The 15,722-nt window shown below is 50.1% G+C and overlaps 1 protein-coding gene across 6 annotated transcripts; it reads left to right on the top strand.

The window, feature by feature from the left end:
* Position 1: 1 nt before the first annotated feature.
* CCAR2 (cell cycle and apoptosis regulator 2) lies at positions 2-15,464 on the top strand. 6 transcript variants are annotated; one of them, XM_079926113.1, is made up of 21 exons: positions 2-144; positions 1,017-1,112; positions 1,382-1,473; positions 1,916-2,007; positions 2,212-2,326; positions 2,469-2,598; positions 2,784-2,880; positions 7,412-7,531; positions 9,230-9,452; positions 9,539-9,652; positions 9,964-10,127; positions 10,582-10,753; positions 10,849-11,079; positions 11,185-11,361; positions 12,046-12,190; positions 12,312-12,394; positions 13,067-13,213; positions 13,376-13,487; positions 13,578-13,766; positions 13,910-14,115; positions 15,208-15,464. In XM_079926113.1, the coding sequence occupies exons 2-21, from the start codon at positions 1,055-1,057 to the stop codon at positions 15,448-15,450; spliced, it is 2,910 nt and encodes a 969-aa protein (XP_079782239.1). In that variant the 5' UTR covers positions 2-144; positions 1,017-1,054; the 3' UTR covers positions 15,451-15,464. The 6 variants fall into 6 exon arrangements, with proteins under 6 accessions (XP_079782239.1, XP_079782238.1, XP_079782236.1 ...); XM_079926112.1 differs by having other exon boundaries at positions 11,185-11,403; positions 12,315-12,394; XM_079926110.1 differs by having other exon boundaries at positions 11,185-11,403.
* The last annotated feature ends 258 nt before the right edge of the window (positions 15,465-15,722 follow it).

Raw genomic sequence — 15,722 nt, 5'->3', positions numbered from 1 at the left:
GGAGGGAGGGACCATATCCGGGAGAGAGGCAGCTTCCGACCAGTGGTCGCGCTTCCGGAGAGGCGTTTCCGGTGGCGGCAGCAGCAGCGGCTGTGGTGGTTCCGGGTGTCTTTGTCCCCCCGGTGTCGCGGCCCTGGCCCGCAGGTGGGTTGCGGGGCCTTCCGCCGCCCCTCTGCCTCTTCGCCCCTCCCCTGGCCGAGGGGCTGCGAGGGCCGGGCCTCGAAGATGATCCGGGCGCGGAACGGGCCGAGCCCCCCTTCGGCCTGCAAGTTCCGTCTCCCTGGCAACGGTCTCGGCCCTGGGGGCGGGCGGGAGGAGGAGAAGCCGCGCGCCTTCGTCCTCCCACGGTGGCCTGGCCGCGGCCCGCCCCGGGAGACTCGGCGCCGGCGGCTGATGAGGCGGGAGCCGAGGGCCGGGGAGCGCGGGATCAAGAGGGCGGGCGCGCAGCCGGATTCGCGTTCGGCCGGGCCACGGAGCTGTCTTCCCACCCGCCCGTCCGGGGAACAACGGGCCGGGCTTCCGGGGAGAGGGCCCACACCATCTCCTCTCCGGCAGCAGCCTCCTCCATTTTTCCGGGCCTTGCGTGGAACTCTTTGGCGGATGCATTGAATGAATGAATGTCATCGGGGCTCTTTCCAACCCTCCACTCTCCCCAACCATCTGAGGGTGGCGTGGCATAGTGAGAGGAGCTCTAAGTTGTCGGGAGATCTGGGTGTGAGTCCTAGTTTTGTACCTACCTGGTTATGTGGCCTCGGGCAAGTCTCAGTCCCTCCGAGCTTCAGTTTCCTTTTCGTTGAAAGAACATAACAGTATCACCCACCACTAGATTATTGTGAGGGCTGACTGGAACATTGTAATTTCTCCATTTCCTGCTCCTTTTCATATTCTCGCCATCCGTCTCCTCCTTTCCTTCTCAGTATCCATCTCTCCATTTTCCTTAAGATCCTTAGTTCCTTTTTTGGGGTAGATGGAAAATTTCCCTATGGGCTGTTAATTTATTTCTTTTCTGATTGAAGGTTTTTCCCCAAGACTCTGAAAGAGGACAGCATTCCCAATGTCCCAGTTTAAGCGCCAGCGGATCAACCCACTACCAGGGGGACGCAACTTCTCAGGTGAACACCTTTATCTCTACCTGGCCTAGTACTGGGAAGTGTGTGTTTGGGAGTTAGTCTTTCAAAATGTGGCTTTTGGGGTTTCCCTGGTGGAGTGCAATTTGCTGCTGACTTTTCTTAGGAAAAAGCATGACCACAGTAGTTGTCGGCGAAACCCTGTGTGGGACATGCTTGGATCCACTTTGCTCTTTGGGTTTACCGTTTCCTCTAGCTGGACTAGTGCTTAAGATGGTAGGTGCAGTTTCTGGATTGCTTCTGTGTTCCAATAGGCGCAGCTTCAACATCTCTTTTGGGTCCTCCTCCTGGTTTGCTCACTCCTCCCGTGGCCACAGACCTGTCCCAAAATGCCAGGCACCTTCAGGTAGGTTGGGCATCCTATCTAGTGAGTTTCGGCACTCGGGACTACCCCAGCATGCATGGTTGCCCGATGCTTTCATTCTTACATCACAGTGTTCATCCTTCCTGACACTCCTGTCCTTGGCCAGTCCACAGGCGACTAGACATCTGTGACTGGGGAGTCCTAGGTTCTGGCTCTAGGGAGATCTCTAGGGTGCTTCTTGGAATTAAAGAACTGGAAATCTTAGAAAAAGCTTATGACCCAAGAATCAGCATGACTCCCCCCAGTAGATTGATTGTGTTCACTGTACATATGCTTCTTTCTATATGTATGCTTCCTTCCATGGGAATCCGTGCAGTACTCTGATTGAGCTGAGGGTGGGGCGGGGTGGATGAAGATGAGCTGCTAATGGCAGAGCATGGACAAATGCTCCCTATTACCTTTAAACTGCACTCTTCTCTTATAGGGTGGAGAGAAGCAGCGGGTCTTCACTGGCATTGTTACCAGTTTGCATGACTACTTTGGGGTGGTGGATGAAGAGGTCTTTTTTCAGCTAAGGTAGGCTTGAGGCTGATCCCCTTCTGGAAATGCTTATTGGACTCAGTTCTGTCACCATGCTGGTGGGTCCCCTGTAATGCCATTGCTTTGCTGTTGTTATGCAAGGTGTGAGAAATCTTGATGGCAAGGGCCTCATAGGGACAGTCAGGGTGGCTTGGCCAGGGTTTCTCTCCTGACTGGGTCTCCTGGCTTGTGTGCTGGCAGTGTGGTGAAGGGCCGGCTGCCCCAGCTGGGTGAGAAGGTGCTGGTGAAGGCTGCATACAACCCAGGCCAGGCAGTGCCCTGGAATGCTGTCAAGGTGCAAACGCTCTCCAACCAGGTATTCATCTCTCCTTGGCATGTTTATTGGAAAGGCGTGGGAGGGAACCTTACTTTGGTCAAGGGGTTGGGGCTGCATCTTTCCAAGGTAGTGAGCAGGTCAGCCATGGGATGCCCTGAATTTCCTGGTTACTGTCTTGCAGCCCCTACTGAAGTCCCCAGCACCTCCCCTTCTACATGTGGCAGCCCTGGGCCAGAAGCAAGGGATTCTGGGAGCTCAGCCCCAGCTGATCTTCCAGCCTCACCGGATTCCCCCACTCTTTCCTCAGAAGCGTGAGTACCAGTGGCATGGATATTGGGCGTGTGGCTTTATGGGGTACTTGGGATGAATGGACTTGTAACTGTTAGGTTGCTGCTCTCAGAATAGATGTGGGTATTTCACGCACTGGAAGAAAGGTACAGGAAAGTTGGGCAAATATTTAGGAGGTTTTGAGTCACCAGCCATTTCCTTTCTGCAGCTCTGAGTCTCTTCCAAACATCCCATACGCTTCATCTGAGCCACCTGAACAGATTTCCTGCTCGGGGCCCTCATGGACGATTGGATCCAGGCCGAAGGTAAGAGGATGGTCAAGCAAGAAAGGAAAGGTGTTTTATTTTATTTGCCTCTAAGAGAATGTACCTTTTTTTTTTTTTTTTTTGCCACCTGTTGACACTAACATTCTCTTTCAACAGCTAGATCCTAGTCCCTTTACCCTGAAATAGGCTGATACATTGAGATGTATATACAAATATCAGAACTTCATAAGCTGGTTCAGCAAGTAGGGATTTGGTGTAATTCATTTTTCAAAGTATCACATTGAATTTTTTAATAATATAATTTTCCTTTTTATTTCTTGTGCATAAGATTGAGACACCAAGAATCAAAACTATCAAGAAAATAGTAATTGTCCAAAAAAAGTAACTCTGCAGTGTATTTTTAAAATTGAAGCATAGTTTACAATATTATACCAGTAGATTGGCTATTTTTATATATTACGAGGTGATCACCGCAATAGGTAGTTACCATCTGTCACCATACAAAGCTATTACTATATCATTGAGTGTATCCTCTGTGCTGTATGTTACATCCCCATGACTTGTTTTGTAACTGGAAGTTTGTACCTCTTAATACCTTCTCACCTATTTTGCCCATTCCCCCCAACCTCCTCCCCTCTAGTGACCACCAGTGTGTTCTCTATACCTGTGAGTCTGTTTCTGGTTTTTTTATGTTTGTGCATTTGTTTTGTCTTTTAGTTTCCTCCAGTGCATAATTTAATTCTTAGTCTAAAATGTGTTTCTTTAAATACACTGTACAGTTCAGTGGTGTGGTAGACTGTGTGTGTTGCACTCTGCCCAGAAATCCAGGTCTGTGCCATGGATATGCAGACACGGCCTTTTGTGGAGCAGGCATGGTGGATTTGGGCCTTTGGGGCATCCCAGGCCATCCTGTATCATCTGTGAGCGTTGGGGGCTGCCAGGAGGAGCGTACTTCCTGTTCTCTCTGGCTCACATGTTCCTTATCCTGCCTTACTCTCTCCCTAAAAGCTTTTGTTTATATCCCTAGGGCTTACGCTCTAGACTAGTTTGCTTTGAAGACTTGTTCTAGTTCTGTCCGTCTTCATTTTAAATTTTATTATGAAAAATTTCAAGTATAAGCATAGTAAGTAAAAAAGGATGATGAACCTTCACATACCCATCACCCAGCTTAAACAAGTATCAGTATCTGCCATTCTTTGTCGTCTGCTCCCTGCCTTGTACTTGATTTTTTTTTTTAAGGTAGAATTTATTTAGGTTGATGTGCACAAATCTTAGATGGACAGTTTTGACAAATGGAAAATCCTGTGCAACTCTCACCCCTATTAAGATATAGAACATTTCCATCACTCTAGAAGGTGTTCTCATGTTCTGGTTCTCTTCTGAAATAAGAACTGTTCTGAGAAGGAAACAGCCCCCTATCCCAGAGGCCAGTAGATTATTACATGGTAAGGGCTGAGAATGCAGTCCACTGAGAACATGTAAAAGGAGCATGGAGTTCCTCAGAGAAAAAGTTTAGGCAAAGTGATGTAGCTAGGCTCTGTGCTGAAGCTACTGTTTGTTCCCTCGGGATAGGTCACGTGAACACTAAGGAGGCGGGAAAGCTTTGATTGTGTAGGATTGTTTTCCACAGTGTCTCTGCTTGAAACACTTTCATTCTCAAGTTACTGGTATACGTCTTGCATACACCCATCTTCTTGGTCTTCAAAATTTACAAGGACTTTCCACCTCTTACATTCCATGAGTTTATTAAAGGCTTCATTCAAAATCACAGCAGGTGCCCTCGGGGATAATGTAGCCTGGGTGGAAATCAGTGGCTGCTATTGACTTCCTGCTTTAGGTTCACATTCAGCCTTTCTATGTAGCCAGTTGCATTTGATTGTCCTGGACATGCCAAGCCCCGTGCAAGACCTATGTTCTGTTACTTTGGCCATAATGCTTCAGTGTCATGGCTTCTCGAGAAAGGAGACATGACCATTGGGAGGGAGATATTACCATCAGTCAGTAGAGAGAATTTGCAGACTCATTCTGCAAAGGGGGCAGTAGGAATGAGGTCACCCTGAGGGGGAACAACAATTTATAATGGAGTCACCCATGTTAGCGTTTGACCGGAAACCAGGTTTTATTTTGAACTTCAGGTTTTGGGAGGCAGGAAACAGTGTCTCCTTTGGATTGCTAATGCTGGACTACTGCGGTTTTTGGACAGGGCTATCCAGCTGGATATACCATCTCAGTATCCTGCTGAGGTTACGGAGATGGCTTCCACTGGCCATGCCTTATAACCTGTTCCTGGCAATACACGGTAAGGGGAGAAAACTGCTTGCTGAGTTTACAGAATTCAGTGGAACATCCACTTTAACTTGAGGTTGACAGCATTTACTGAAGAGTTCACTTCAGTCATGGGTGAGCTGAAGAGAGTTGTTAAAATGACTTTGCAACAGTTCTTCTGTTAGAGACACAGAAGCACTGACATCCCACAAGGGCAAGATTAGAAGGCAGCTTTTGGAGGGAGATGCTATGAACAAGGAAATTACCCAGGCAGAAATATGAGAAAAGAAGAAAAACTTTGTGTTAAATATAATCAAGTTTGTTACTCAGGGGTGTAATGACTAGGGAAACAACCCAGGCAGGTCTAAAGGGAAAGAGTAGACACCTTCTGGTAAATATAATCAACTTGGCATTACCTCAGCACGAAGAATTGACAATTGATTTTATTTCTCTTGTGAGACATGGGGGTTTTTTCCCCTTATCAGTCTGGCATTTTATGATGGTCTAAAGGTTTTTTCTCTTCTATTATTTTTTTTATTGCCCCCATAACATAGTGATACTATAATAAGTGATTTATTACAAAAATGTATAAAGTAGTGCATGCTATTATATAAAGTTAAAAATACTATAAAAATATATCATTCCCTCTTTTCCTTTAAAGGTAGCCATTTAAAAACTTTTAAATTAAAGTATAGTTGATTTACAATATTGTATTAGTTCCAGGTGTACAACATAGCAGTTGTACTCCATTTAAAGTTATAAAATGTTGGCTATGTTCCCTGTGCTGTGCATTACACCTTTGTATCTTATTTATTTTGTATATAGTAGTTTGTACCTCTTAATCTCTTACCCTTATCTTCCCCCCCATCCCCAAGGTAACCATTCTTAAAGACCTTTAGAAAATAATTTTGAAAAGCAAATTTACTTTCTGCTACTTTTTCCCCCCATGTTCTTTTCTAGTCTTTGTCTATATATATGCATACTTTTTATAATTTAAATCTTTGAGTTCAGATTTTTTTATACGTTCTTATCGAACATCTGTTCCATATTGCACTGTAATGCTCATAATTGTTTTAATGGCTGTATGATTACTGTACTTATTTACTATGAAAATTCAGGATTGCTAGATACACACATGGTTTTCTTTTTTTTTTATACATTTATTTATTTTATTTTTGGCTGTGTTGGGTCTTTGTTGCTGCGCGCGAGCTTTCTCTAGTTGCGGTGAGCGGGGTCTACTCCTCATTGCGGTGCGTGGACTTCTCATTGTGGTGGCTTCTTGTGTTGCAGAGCACGGGCTCTAGGCACAGGGGCTTCAGTAGTTGTGGCACGCGGGCTCTAGAGCGCAGGCTCAGTAGTTGTGGCAGACGGGCTTAGTTGCTCCGCGGCATGTGGGATCTTCCCGGACCAGGGCTCGAAGCCGTGTCCCCTGCATTGGCAGGCGGGTTCTTAACCACGGCGCCACCAGGGAAGTGCCACACGTGGTTTTCTTACTCGGCTTGAATTTCTTCTACTATATATAACCTTTTTTCTTCTTCTGAATTAACTTCCTTGGGATAAGTTTTTAAGAGTGAAATTACTGGATCGAAGGGTTTCAGTATTTTTATGACTCTAATGTGTAGTGTTAAGGGTTTTTACCAGAACTGTCTTTTTTTTTTTTTTTTTTGCGGTACGCGGGCCTCTCACTGTTGTGGCCTCTCCCGTTGCGGAGCACAGGCTCTGGACGCGCAGGCTCAGCGGCCATGGCTCACGGGCCCAGCCGCTCTGCGGCGTGTGGGATCTTCCCAGACCGGGGCACGAACCCGCGTCCCCTGCATCGGCAGGCGGACTCTCAGCCACTGGGCCACCAGGGAAGCCCCAGAACTGTCTCTTTTAATGAAACTTGACAGAACCCGTAGCATGGTGCCATATGTATATATATCTTAGTAAAAAAAAAATCAGTTAAATTCTTCTTCTCATTTCAAAAAATTATATTAAATATAAGAAAATTATTCATCACCTTTATCTGTCAGAGGCATCCACCATTAATATTTCCTTTTAAAGCTTTTTTTGGGCACATTTGAGGCACTGTTGTATATGTAGTGTCCATATAATTCTTTTTGTTTAACATGAATGGTTTTCTGTGTTATTAAAAGCATTTAAATATCTTAATGTCTTTTGTAGCACTCTTATATGACTGTTAGCATGGCTTCTTTATTTTTAAAGTTGGGGATTCAGATGGTTTCCAGTTCTTTTTAGGCCAGTATGTACTGAATCTATATGTAACAGTGTGGTCTCTTCCTTCTGGTAATGGATCAACCTCCAGCGATGACTATGACTCCAAGAAACGCAAACAGCGGGCTGGTGGAGAGCCTTGGGGTGCTAAGAAACCAAGGCATGACCTGCCTCCTTACCGAGTCCATCTCACTCCCTACACTGTGGACAGGTGAGTGGTGAGGCTGGGGTGGGGGCTGAGACTTGTAGCTGGTAACAGTTTCTTGTGTAAGTGAGATATAGTCTGGGAGGAAGAGTGAGTGCGTGTATGTGTGTGTGTGCGTGCGTGCGCTCGTGACCTTTTTGTTTCACTTTTGTTTTTTAATGTGACAGATTTTTTACTTAAAAATCTCAAGTTCTGACCAGCATAGCACCACTGACATGGGTGCCCTTGATAGAACTTTATGATTTGATCACCAGAAATTGTTAGGCCAGGCTGTAATTAAGGCTTATCGATCAAAATCCAGGTGCCCAATACCAGTTGTAAGTCAGGTAGAAACTGGGGGTCATAGGAACCGTGGGACTGGTTTCCCAGGGAAGCTCTAAATTATTTTTTAAGTGCTACAGCATGTATGAGGACTCTGGCCCACAAGCTTACTCCGCACACGTAGAAACTCACTGACTGAGAGGTAGATGAGCAATTCCAGATTCCATCTAGCAGGGGAGATGCAGGGCTCCAGCTGCTGTATTAGAGATAAGGCCCCAGAGCCAAGTCCACCTAAGTCCGAGCTGAGGTGAGGGCAGCCTCCTGGCACCACCTCCTCAAGATGGCAGGGAAGGAGGGCTGCCACTGCTCTTCCCCTGTCACCGCTTCCTCTCTCCAGGCCCAGGCAGGGCTTGTTTTTCTCCATGCTGACCCACCTGCCTCCCAAGGTTAATCTGATGAGATACTGGTCCCCACATCATCACCACTGGAGGGGTGAATATAGAGCCTCCTCATGTGGTCAGAACATGACCGCTAACAATTAGCCACACACACACAGCTGTGGTTTTTTTCCTAAAACACAACTGGAAACCTATTGTACATACCGTTCAGTACTTTGCTTTTTCACTTGTCTTGGAATTTATTCTACGTTAAAGTTTATTAGACTGATCTCATTCTTTTTAGCAACTGCACAGCATTCTACTAAATGAATGGACCAGAATTTATTTAACCAGTTCTCCATTTTTAGTCTTTAATTATCCTAAACATTGTTGTAATAATAAACATCCTTCTCTATACATCTGCGTGGACAGGTGCGAGCATTTTATTGCGCTCAATTCCTAGAAATGGAGCAGCTGGCTCACAGGTCTGTCAGCCTTGACAGGTATTGCCAGGCCGCTCACAGAGGCGGCATCGGTTTACGTTCTCACACGAGGTGTGAGGTTCTTGCACCCCCAGCCTTTGCCAACACTGTTATCCAGCTTTGTGATCTTCGTCAGTCTGATAGGTGAAAAGTGATACCCTGATTTGAATTTAATTATGAGTGAGATTGAGCATGTTTTCATGAGCTCCTAAGTCTCATTTCTTTTTCTAAGTTATCTGTTGCTGTCCGTTCTTCCAGTTTTCTCTTAGACTTGTGAACTTTGTTAGTGACTTGTGGGTTCCTTTTATATTAAGACAGTGACCCTTTTCTCTGTCACATATTGCAGATGTCTTTTTTTGTTTTCCTTCCCCAGATTGACTTTATTTTGCCACTGGAGGTTGTGACATTTTAATGGTCAAGTCTGATCCATTTTTATCTTTTCAGAAGTGTCTTACTTAGAAAGCTCTTCTTTTCTCAGATTATAAAATAATCTGCTCCCTTTTTCTTTCAAGTCTTTTATGGTTCCATTTTTAAAAATAATTTAGTCTTGGCTCCATCTGGACTCCCTTGCTTTCTTCCCATAGCTCCACCTGTGACTTCTTAGAACTCCAGCGCCGCTACCGCACCCTGCTGGTTCCCGCAGATTTTCTGGCTGTGCACCTGAGCTGGCTGTCGGCCTTCCCTCTGAGCCAGCCCTTTTCCCTCCATCATCCAAGCCGCATCCAGGCATCTTCTGAGAAGGAGCCAGCTCCAGACGCTGGTGCTGAGCCCACGTCCACAGACAGTGACCCTGCTTACAGTTCCAAGGTGAGTTGGCTGGGGTCCTGCCTCTTTATCCCGTTGTTGGAGGCTGAGAAAGCTCTCGAGTGTCTCCTTTATGCTGTCCCTACCAGGTACTGCTGCTCTCTTCCCCGGGGTTGGAGGAATTGTATCGTTGTTGCATGCTCTTCGTGGATGACATGACTGAGCCAAGGGAGACGCCAGAACATCCTCTGAAGCAAATTAAAGTAAGAGCTGGAGCCCAGGAGGCAAGACTCACTCATTGATGATGTTCAGTTCCTGTCAGCTCCGCTCCTGCTCAGGAACTCATAGAAGCGGGGTTTCGGGGCTGAGATACCAGTCGTTTTACCGGGAGGACAGCATGGCTGAGAGATGTTCTTTCTTATCAGAATTATATGGGGTTCACATTCATGGGTAGAGATACCCCTCCCGCCCCCAGTGTGGCGGACCCTTTGTTCCCCACTGGTGGCAGGTTGCCTCCCTGTGGGAGACCCACATGATTGGTTTTTCGTTTCTTACCCCTGGTCTCTTTTTGCAGTTTTTGCTGGGCCAGAAAGAAGAGGAGGTAGTGTTGGTGGGGGGCGAGTGGTCTCCTTCTCTGGATGGCCTCGACCCCAAGGGCGACCCGCAGGTGCTCGTCCGCACTGCCATCCGCTGCGCGCAAGCCCAGACTGGCATCGACTTGAGTGCCTGCACCAAGTGGTGAGTGGCTGCCCGAGCTGTTGTCTGTGGCTGCCCAGTGAGTGGCGAGACCCGGCAGGGAGCCAGGCTTCTGCTGGGCCTTTCTGACCTGTTAGTTCCCGTCTGTTCCCTAGTCCCTGCTCATCACCCCCTCCCTCCAGCCCTCGCAGTGGTCGTGAGCACGGCGAGGGGTGTGTAAGTGTGTTGAAGGCCAGCTGACCCTCCAAGGCTCGTCAGGTGTGGCCCCACAGCCACATTCCGTGCTCCTTCTTGTTGCCATGGCACCTCGGATAGTAATTGTCTGCTTACTTGTCTCTCCCCACTGACTAACCATTTCTTGAAGACTTGGTCTATATTTTATTTCTGTACTGTCAGAATTTGGCACACAGTATGTGCTCATTAAATGCTGATTGGAAACTGAAGCCCTCACAAATGTCATGGGTCAGTTCTGCATTTTTCCTTCTGCTGTGAGCAGGTGGCGCTTTGCCGAGTTTCAGTACCTGCAGCTGGGACCCCCGAGGCGGCTCCAGACCGTGGTGGTGTACCTGCCGGACATCTGGACCATCATGCCTACTTTGGAAGAGTGGGAGGCCCTGTGCCAGCAGAAAGCTGCAGAGGCAGCTCCCCCGCCCCAGGAGGTGCCAGTGGTAAGGCTGAGCCTTACGAACACGTGGGGAAAGTAGGGGCCCTGGTCCCTAACCCCTGGACCCAGATGGTCATAGCTCTTGACTTTTCGTCACAGGAAACAGAGCCTACAGAACAGGCAGCTGATGCATCAGAGCAGGCAGCAGACACCTCTAAACAGAATGCAGAGAATCCGGAGGTCACTGCACAGCAGGAAATGGACACCGATCTCCCAGAGGCCCCTCCACCCCCTCTAGAACCTGCTGTCATGGCACGCCCCAGCTGTGTAAACCTGTCCATCCATAGTATCGTGGAGGACCGGAGGCCAAAAGAAAGGATCTCTTTTGAGGTAGGTGTAGGAGTCTGGGGCCTGTGGGGCAGGGCGTATAGGATGGTGGGGTTTGGAATACCCCATTTTTTGATGCTCGTGACCCGTTGTTGCCTCTTCCACCAGGTGATGGTGTTGGCTGAGCTGTTTCTGGAGATGCTGCAGAGGGATTTTGGCTATAGGATTTATAAGATGCTGCTGAGCCTTCCTGAAAAGGTCGTGGCCGCACCTGAACCTGAGAAGGAGGAGGCGGCCAAGGAGGAAGAAGCGGTCAAGGAGGAGTCCAAGGAGTCCAAGGATGAGGTACAGAGTGAGGGCACAGCTGCCGAGTCAGATGCCCCGCCGGTGAGTACCTCTGCCCCCGTGCACGGGCACTGGGGCTGCACATGGTAATGCTGAACACAACTGGGGCGCTGCGTGGCACCAGCGCTGCTCAGAGTGCTTTAGGGCTCTCCTCTCATCACCCCTCGCTCACTGCGCACACGCGCTCTGTGACCCTGGTGTGACTCAGGTGCGGGGCACCTAACTCTCCCACGTGGCCACACAGCCCGGAGGTGGTTGGTGTACCTGGGAGAAGGGAGGCGGGCCTGGAGCAGTGAAGGGAAGCGTGGTTGACACGGCAGCATGGAAGTCTCCATTAATAGGAATGCTTTGATGGGTACAGGTGTTTCGATTACCTGACGGTTAACTAGAACACTGCATTTTCTTAAACATTTCTAAAGCACATGGGTCTTCTTCTTGCCTAAATACTGTCAAGTAAACAAATTTCTTACGGGACTGAGATTGACTCTTGAGGAAAATCCCAGGTATCTGGAACTCGCCCTGGTCTGCTCTGTGACCCCCATGTAACGAAGTGTGTTAAATGAGACGTTGTGTACGTGCCTTCGGCGCGGTGCCTGAACGCGGCTGACGCACAGATGTTAACCGTTGTTATTGTTGGTAGTCACAGGGGCAGTTCCTCTCATCATCTTGGTCTGCTTCTCCTAGAAGGAAGACGGGCTTTTGCCCAAACCCCCATCTTCTGGGGGAGAGGAAGAAGAGAAACCCCGGGGCGAGGTGTCCGAGGACCTCTGCGAGATGGCCCTGGACCCCGAACTGCTGCTGCTGAGGGACGATGGGGAGGAGGAGTTCGGTATGTCTGGCGCCTGCCCGGGTGGCGGCTTCCTGGCTCTGTGGCTCCCGTCCTGGCTGTGTGTGGAGCCAGTCCGGGCCTGTGTGCTCCCAGCTCCAAGTTCATCTCTGGCTTTCTGTAGCAGGAGCCAAGCTGGAGGATTCCGAGGTCCGGTCGGTTGCCTCGAATCAGTCAGAGATGGAGTTCTCATCCCTTCAGGACATGGTGAGACCTCTGTGCCTCTCTGGGTCTCAGTGATAGGAAAGCTTAGCAAGGCCTCTGACTCACTCCTGGGAAAGGGGTGCTTTTCCTAAATGACCTCTGGCATCTTCTGATAGACGAAGGACGAAAGGTGGTTCCTGGCTTATGGGATGGCATGCTCGTAGGATCCAGGCGAGCACTTCGGTATCTCCATCAGGGCGGATCTAAGCGAGCTGTCTGACCTGGGAGCACCCAAGATTCCTCTGTGTGACAGCCCCTGGGGTGAAAATGCCCCAAAGACGCCTTTGGTTACAGGCCAAGGGACTTGCCTGGCCCAGGGTCAGGTCTCTAACTGGAAGGTGTGAGTGTGTCAGCCAAGCTGCTAGATTCTTTTTGTGTTTTTTAAACTTTTCTTTTTATGTTGGAGTATAGCCAATTAACAATGTTGTGGCAGTTTCAGGTGCACAGCAAAGAGACTCAGCCATACATGTACATGTATCCATTCTCCCCCAAACTCCCCTCCCATCCAGGCTGCCGCATAACATTGAGCAGAGTTCCCTGTGCTATATACAGTAGGTCCTTGTTGGTTATCCATTTTAAATATCAAGCGGCTTGATTTTATAAGGGCTTCGTCCTGGGTGATTGAGCATCAAGGGACCTGTTTGTAAATCCTGTTCTTCCTTGTTTCTCTTTTAGCCCAAGGAGCTGGACCCCTCTCCTGTGCTCCCTCTGGACTGTCTTCTTGCTTTTGTCTTCTTTGATGCCAACTGGTGTGGCTACTTGCATCGGCGAGACTTGGAGAGGATCCTGCTTACCCTTGGGCTCCGGCTCAGCGCAGAGCAGGTGCCTTCTCACGCCCCGCCCTAGGCCTCTCTGAGATGCCTCGCCCGACATCCTCGTGTGCATGCGCGGCTCGGGATGCTGTGGTTCTAGGTTCTTGCACGCCATTGTGGGGGGACTTGCACCTTCTCATCCGTGGGCATCTTGGGTGTGTGCTTCCTACAGGCCAAACAGCTGGTCAGCAGGGTGGTGGCCCAGAACATCTGCCAGTATCGGAGCCTTCAGTACAGCCGCCCGGAGGGCCCGGACGGGGGGCTCCCTGAGGAGGTGCTCTTCGGTGCGTACTGTGCTCTGCGGCCTTCTGGGGACAGCGGAGCAGGCTGCTTTCTCCCGGGACCGTCCCTGAGTCTTTTCACGGCCCTTCTAGGAAACCTGGACCTGCTACCTCCTCCTGGGAAGAGTGCCAAGCCGGGCGCTGCCCCTGTGGAGCACAAGGGCCTGGTGTCCCACAACGGCAGCCTCATCAACGTGGGGAACCTGCTGCAGCGTGCGGAGCAGCAGGACAGCGGGCGGCTCTACCTGGAGAACAAGATTCACACACTGGAGCTGAAGCTGGGTGAGTGGCTGGCGGCGCGGGGACCTGTTGCAGCCGGGCGCAGACGCAAGGAGCCGAGCGGGAGGCCCGCCCCTCAGCCTCCAGCCCTCTGGCCCTACACTCCCCTCCTTAGCTTGGCAGTCTTTCCTGTCTTCCCCCGCCAGAGGAGAGCCATAACCGCTTCTCAGCCACTGAAGTGACGAATAAGACGCTGGCCGCAGAGATGCAGGAGCTGAGAACCCGGCTGGCTGAGGCTGAGGAGACGGCCCGGACGGCGGAGCGACAGAAGCACCAGCTTCAGCGGCTGCTACAGGAGTTCCGAAGGCGCCTGACTCCCCTGCAGCTTGAGGTGCAGCGGATGGTTGAAAAGGTGAGCCTCCTGGGAGAGCCGGCCGCCGGGCGGGGAGGCTGGGTCAGGGCAGCCGGCACGGGGCCGGGCCCAGGTTTGCCTTGCTTCCGCCTCCATGCGCTAGTTTCTTATGGAATCGATCAGTCAGCAGCTGGCACCCTGGAGTCTCCCAGGAGGAAGTGCTCAGTAGTCCTCGGATCTCGGCCCTTCCTCTGAGTCCGATTCTCGTGACATCTGTTTCAAACAGGCAGACAGCTGGGTAGAGAAGGAGGAGCCAGCACCTAGCAACTGAGGGCCTGGTGCAGGAGCTGCCATCCTGTGAGGTCAGCGATGGAGCCTGCTGAAGTTAGAGCCCTTCTGGTTCTAGAAAGAAGCTGGAGCAGGACCTGGGAGCCATAGGCAGGGGTGGCTGACCCCTGTGCTCGGCCTCTGTAGAGGAGCTCAGGCCGTCAGGGTGGGGTCTGTCTGTGCCGTGTGGGACGGATGAGTGAGGAAGCCGGTTCCACTTGCAACTAAATCCAACATCTTCTGCACCCCTCGAATGTCATTTTGCCCTCTACCTTGGGATTCCTCCTGGGGCCCTTTCGTCTTGTGCTTTCTCCTGTCCTCTTCCAGTTTAGAATAAGACGGGAGGAAAAGGCTTTTTGAGTCTGTTGTAAGGTCTGATGCCAATAAACTGAAGAAACAGACGCGGAAGCTGGCTGGGGGTAAGAGCCCCTTCCTCCGGATGGCACAAATCCTGCCAGGTTTCAGGAGCAGGTTCTGGGGGGAAGGGTCTCCCGTGGCCATCGCAGGAACAGTCAGTCAGTGCTAGCGAGCGTTTAGCGCTGGGCAGTGTTTGGCAGTGAACACTGTTCCAGCCACCCCAGACTTGCCAGAAGAAACCAGCACCTCTTTTCCCTGGCTCCCCATGTTCAGAATGTGGTATTGGCTCTGGCCCAGCCTTTTCCCTGTTCCCCATAAGTCTCGCCTCTTTCCATAATCCGTGGTTTCAGTTTGACTTTGTATATAAAGTGTTCTGTTTTGGTTTTTTTTGGCTTTTTGTTTTTTAAATAAACCAAAGTCAAAACAAACTAAGTGTCCTCCGTAACTCTCCCCTCGCTCCTCTTCTAGGTCTGCCTGTGCTCCGCCCTCCTCCCAACCCTCAGCGCAGCCTCTGTTCGATGCAGGTGTCACCTCCGGAGGGTGGAGGGGTGCAGCTCTGGGCTCTGCTGCCCAGGAGAGGGGCTGCCGCGGGGTCTGGGAAAGACTTGGGGTGGCTCCTCCCCTCCTCTCTTTAGTTACGGCACAACAATACACGGACATTTTATTGAAAACTTTTTACTTGGAAAAATAAAATCCCAAATAATGAGGTGAGACATAAACCCACTGTTGTTGCTCTGAGGCCTGTGACTCGGTCTGTGACATTTTGTGGGGTAGGCTGTTGACACGCGTTGAGTCCCAGCTTCCTAGGGAAGCTGCAAGACTTGGGGCTCTGCCCCGCAGTTGACCCAAAGTCTAGAAGTGGGCAGAGCCGGCCGCTGTCTTGCCGAGAGGCTGGGGTGAGGGGCCTGTTGCGGCTGGGAGACCGTGGCTTTCACATTGCCCAGGGCAGTGTCGAGGCCTCTCCCAGAACAGGCGAGTCTGAG

The sequence above is a fragment of the Stenella coeruleoalba genome, assembly GCF_951394435.1.
Source record: "Stenella coeruleoalba genome assembly, chromosome: 7".
Classification (NCBI taxonomy): Eukaryota; Metazoa; Chordata; class Mammalia; order Artiodactyla; family Delphinidae; genus Stenella; species Stenella coeruleoalba.
This window is presented reverse-complemented; position numbering and strand designations above follow the sequence as displayed.

Excerpts from the sequence above, each read along its gene's own strand:
- CCAR2 (XM_079926110.1), top strand. The coding sequence starts at position 1,055 with ATGTCCCAGTTTAAGCGCCAGCGGATCAACCCACTACCAGGGGGACGC. Across the intron at positions 1,474-1,915 it reads AAAATGCCAGGCACCTTCAG|GGTGGAGAGAAGCAGCGGGT; the intron begins GTAGGTTGGGCA and ends CTTCTCTTATAG. Across the intron at positions 11,404-12,045 it reads CCGAGTCAGATGCCCCGCCG|AAGGAAGACGGGCTTTTGCC; the intron begins GTGAGTACCTCT and ends TGCTTCTCCTAG.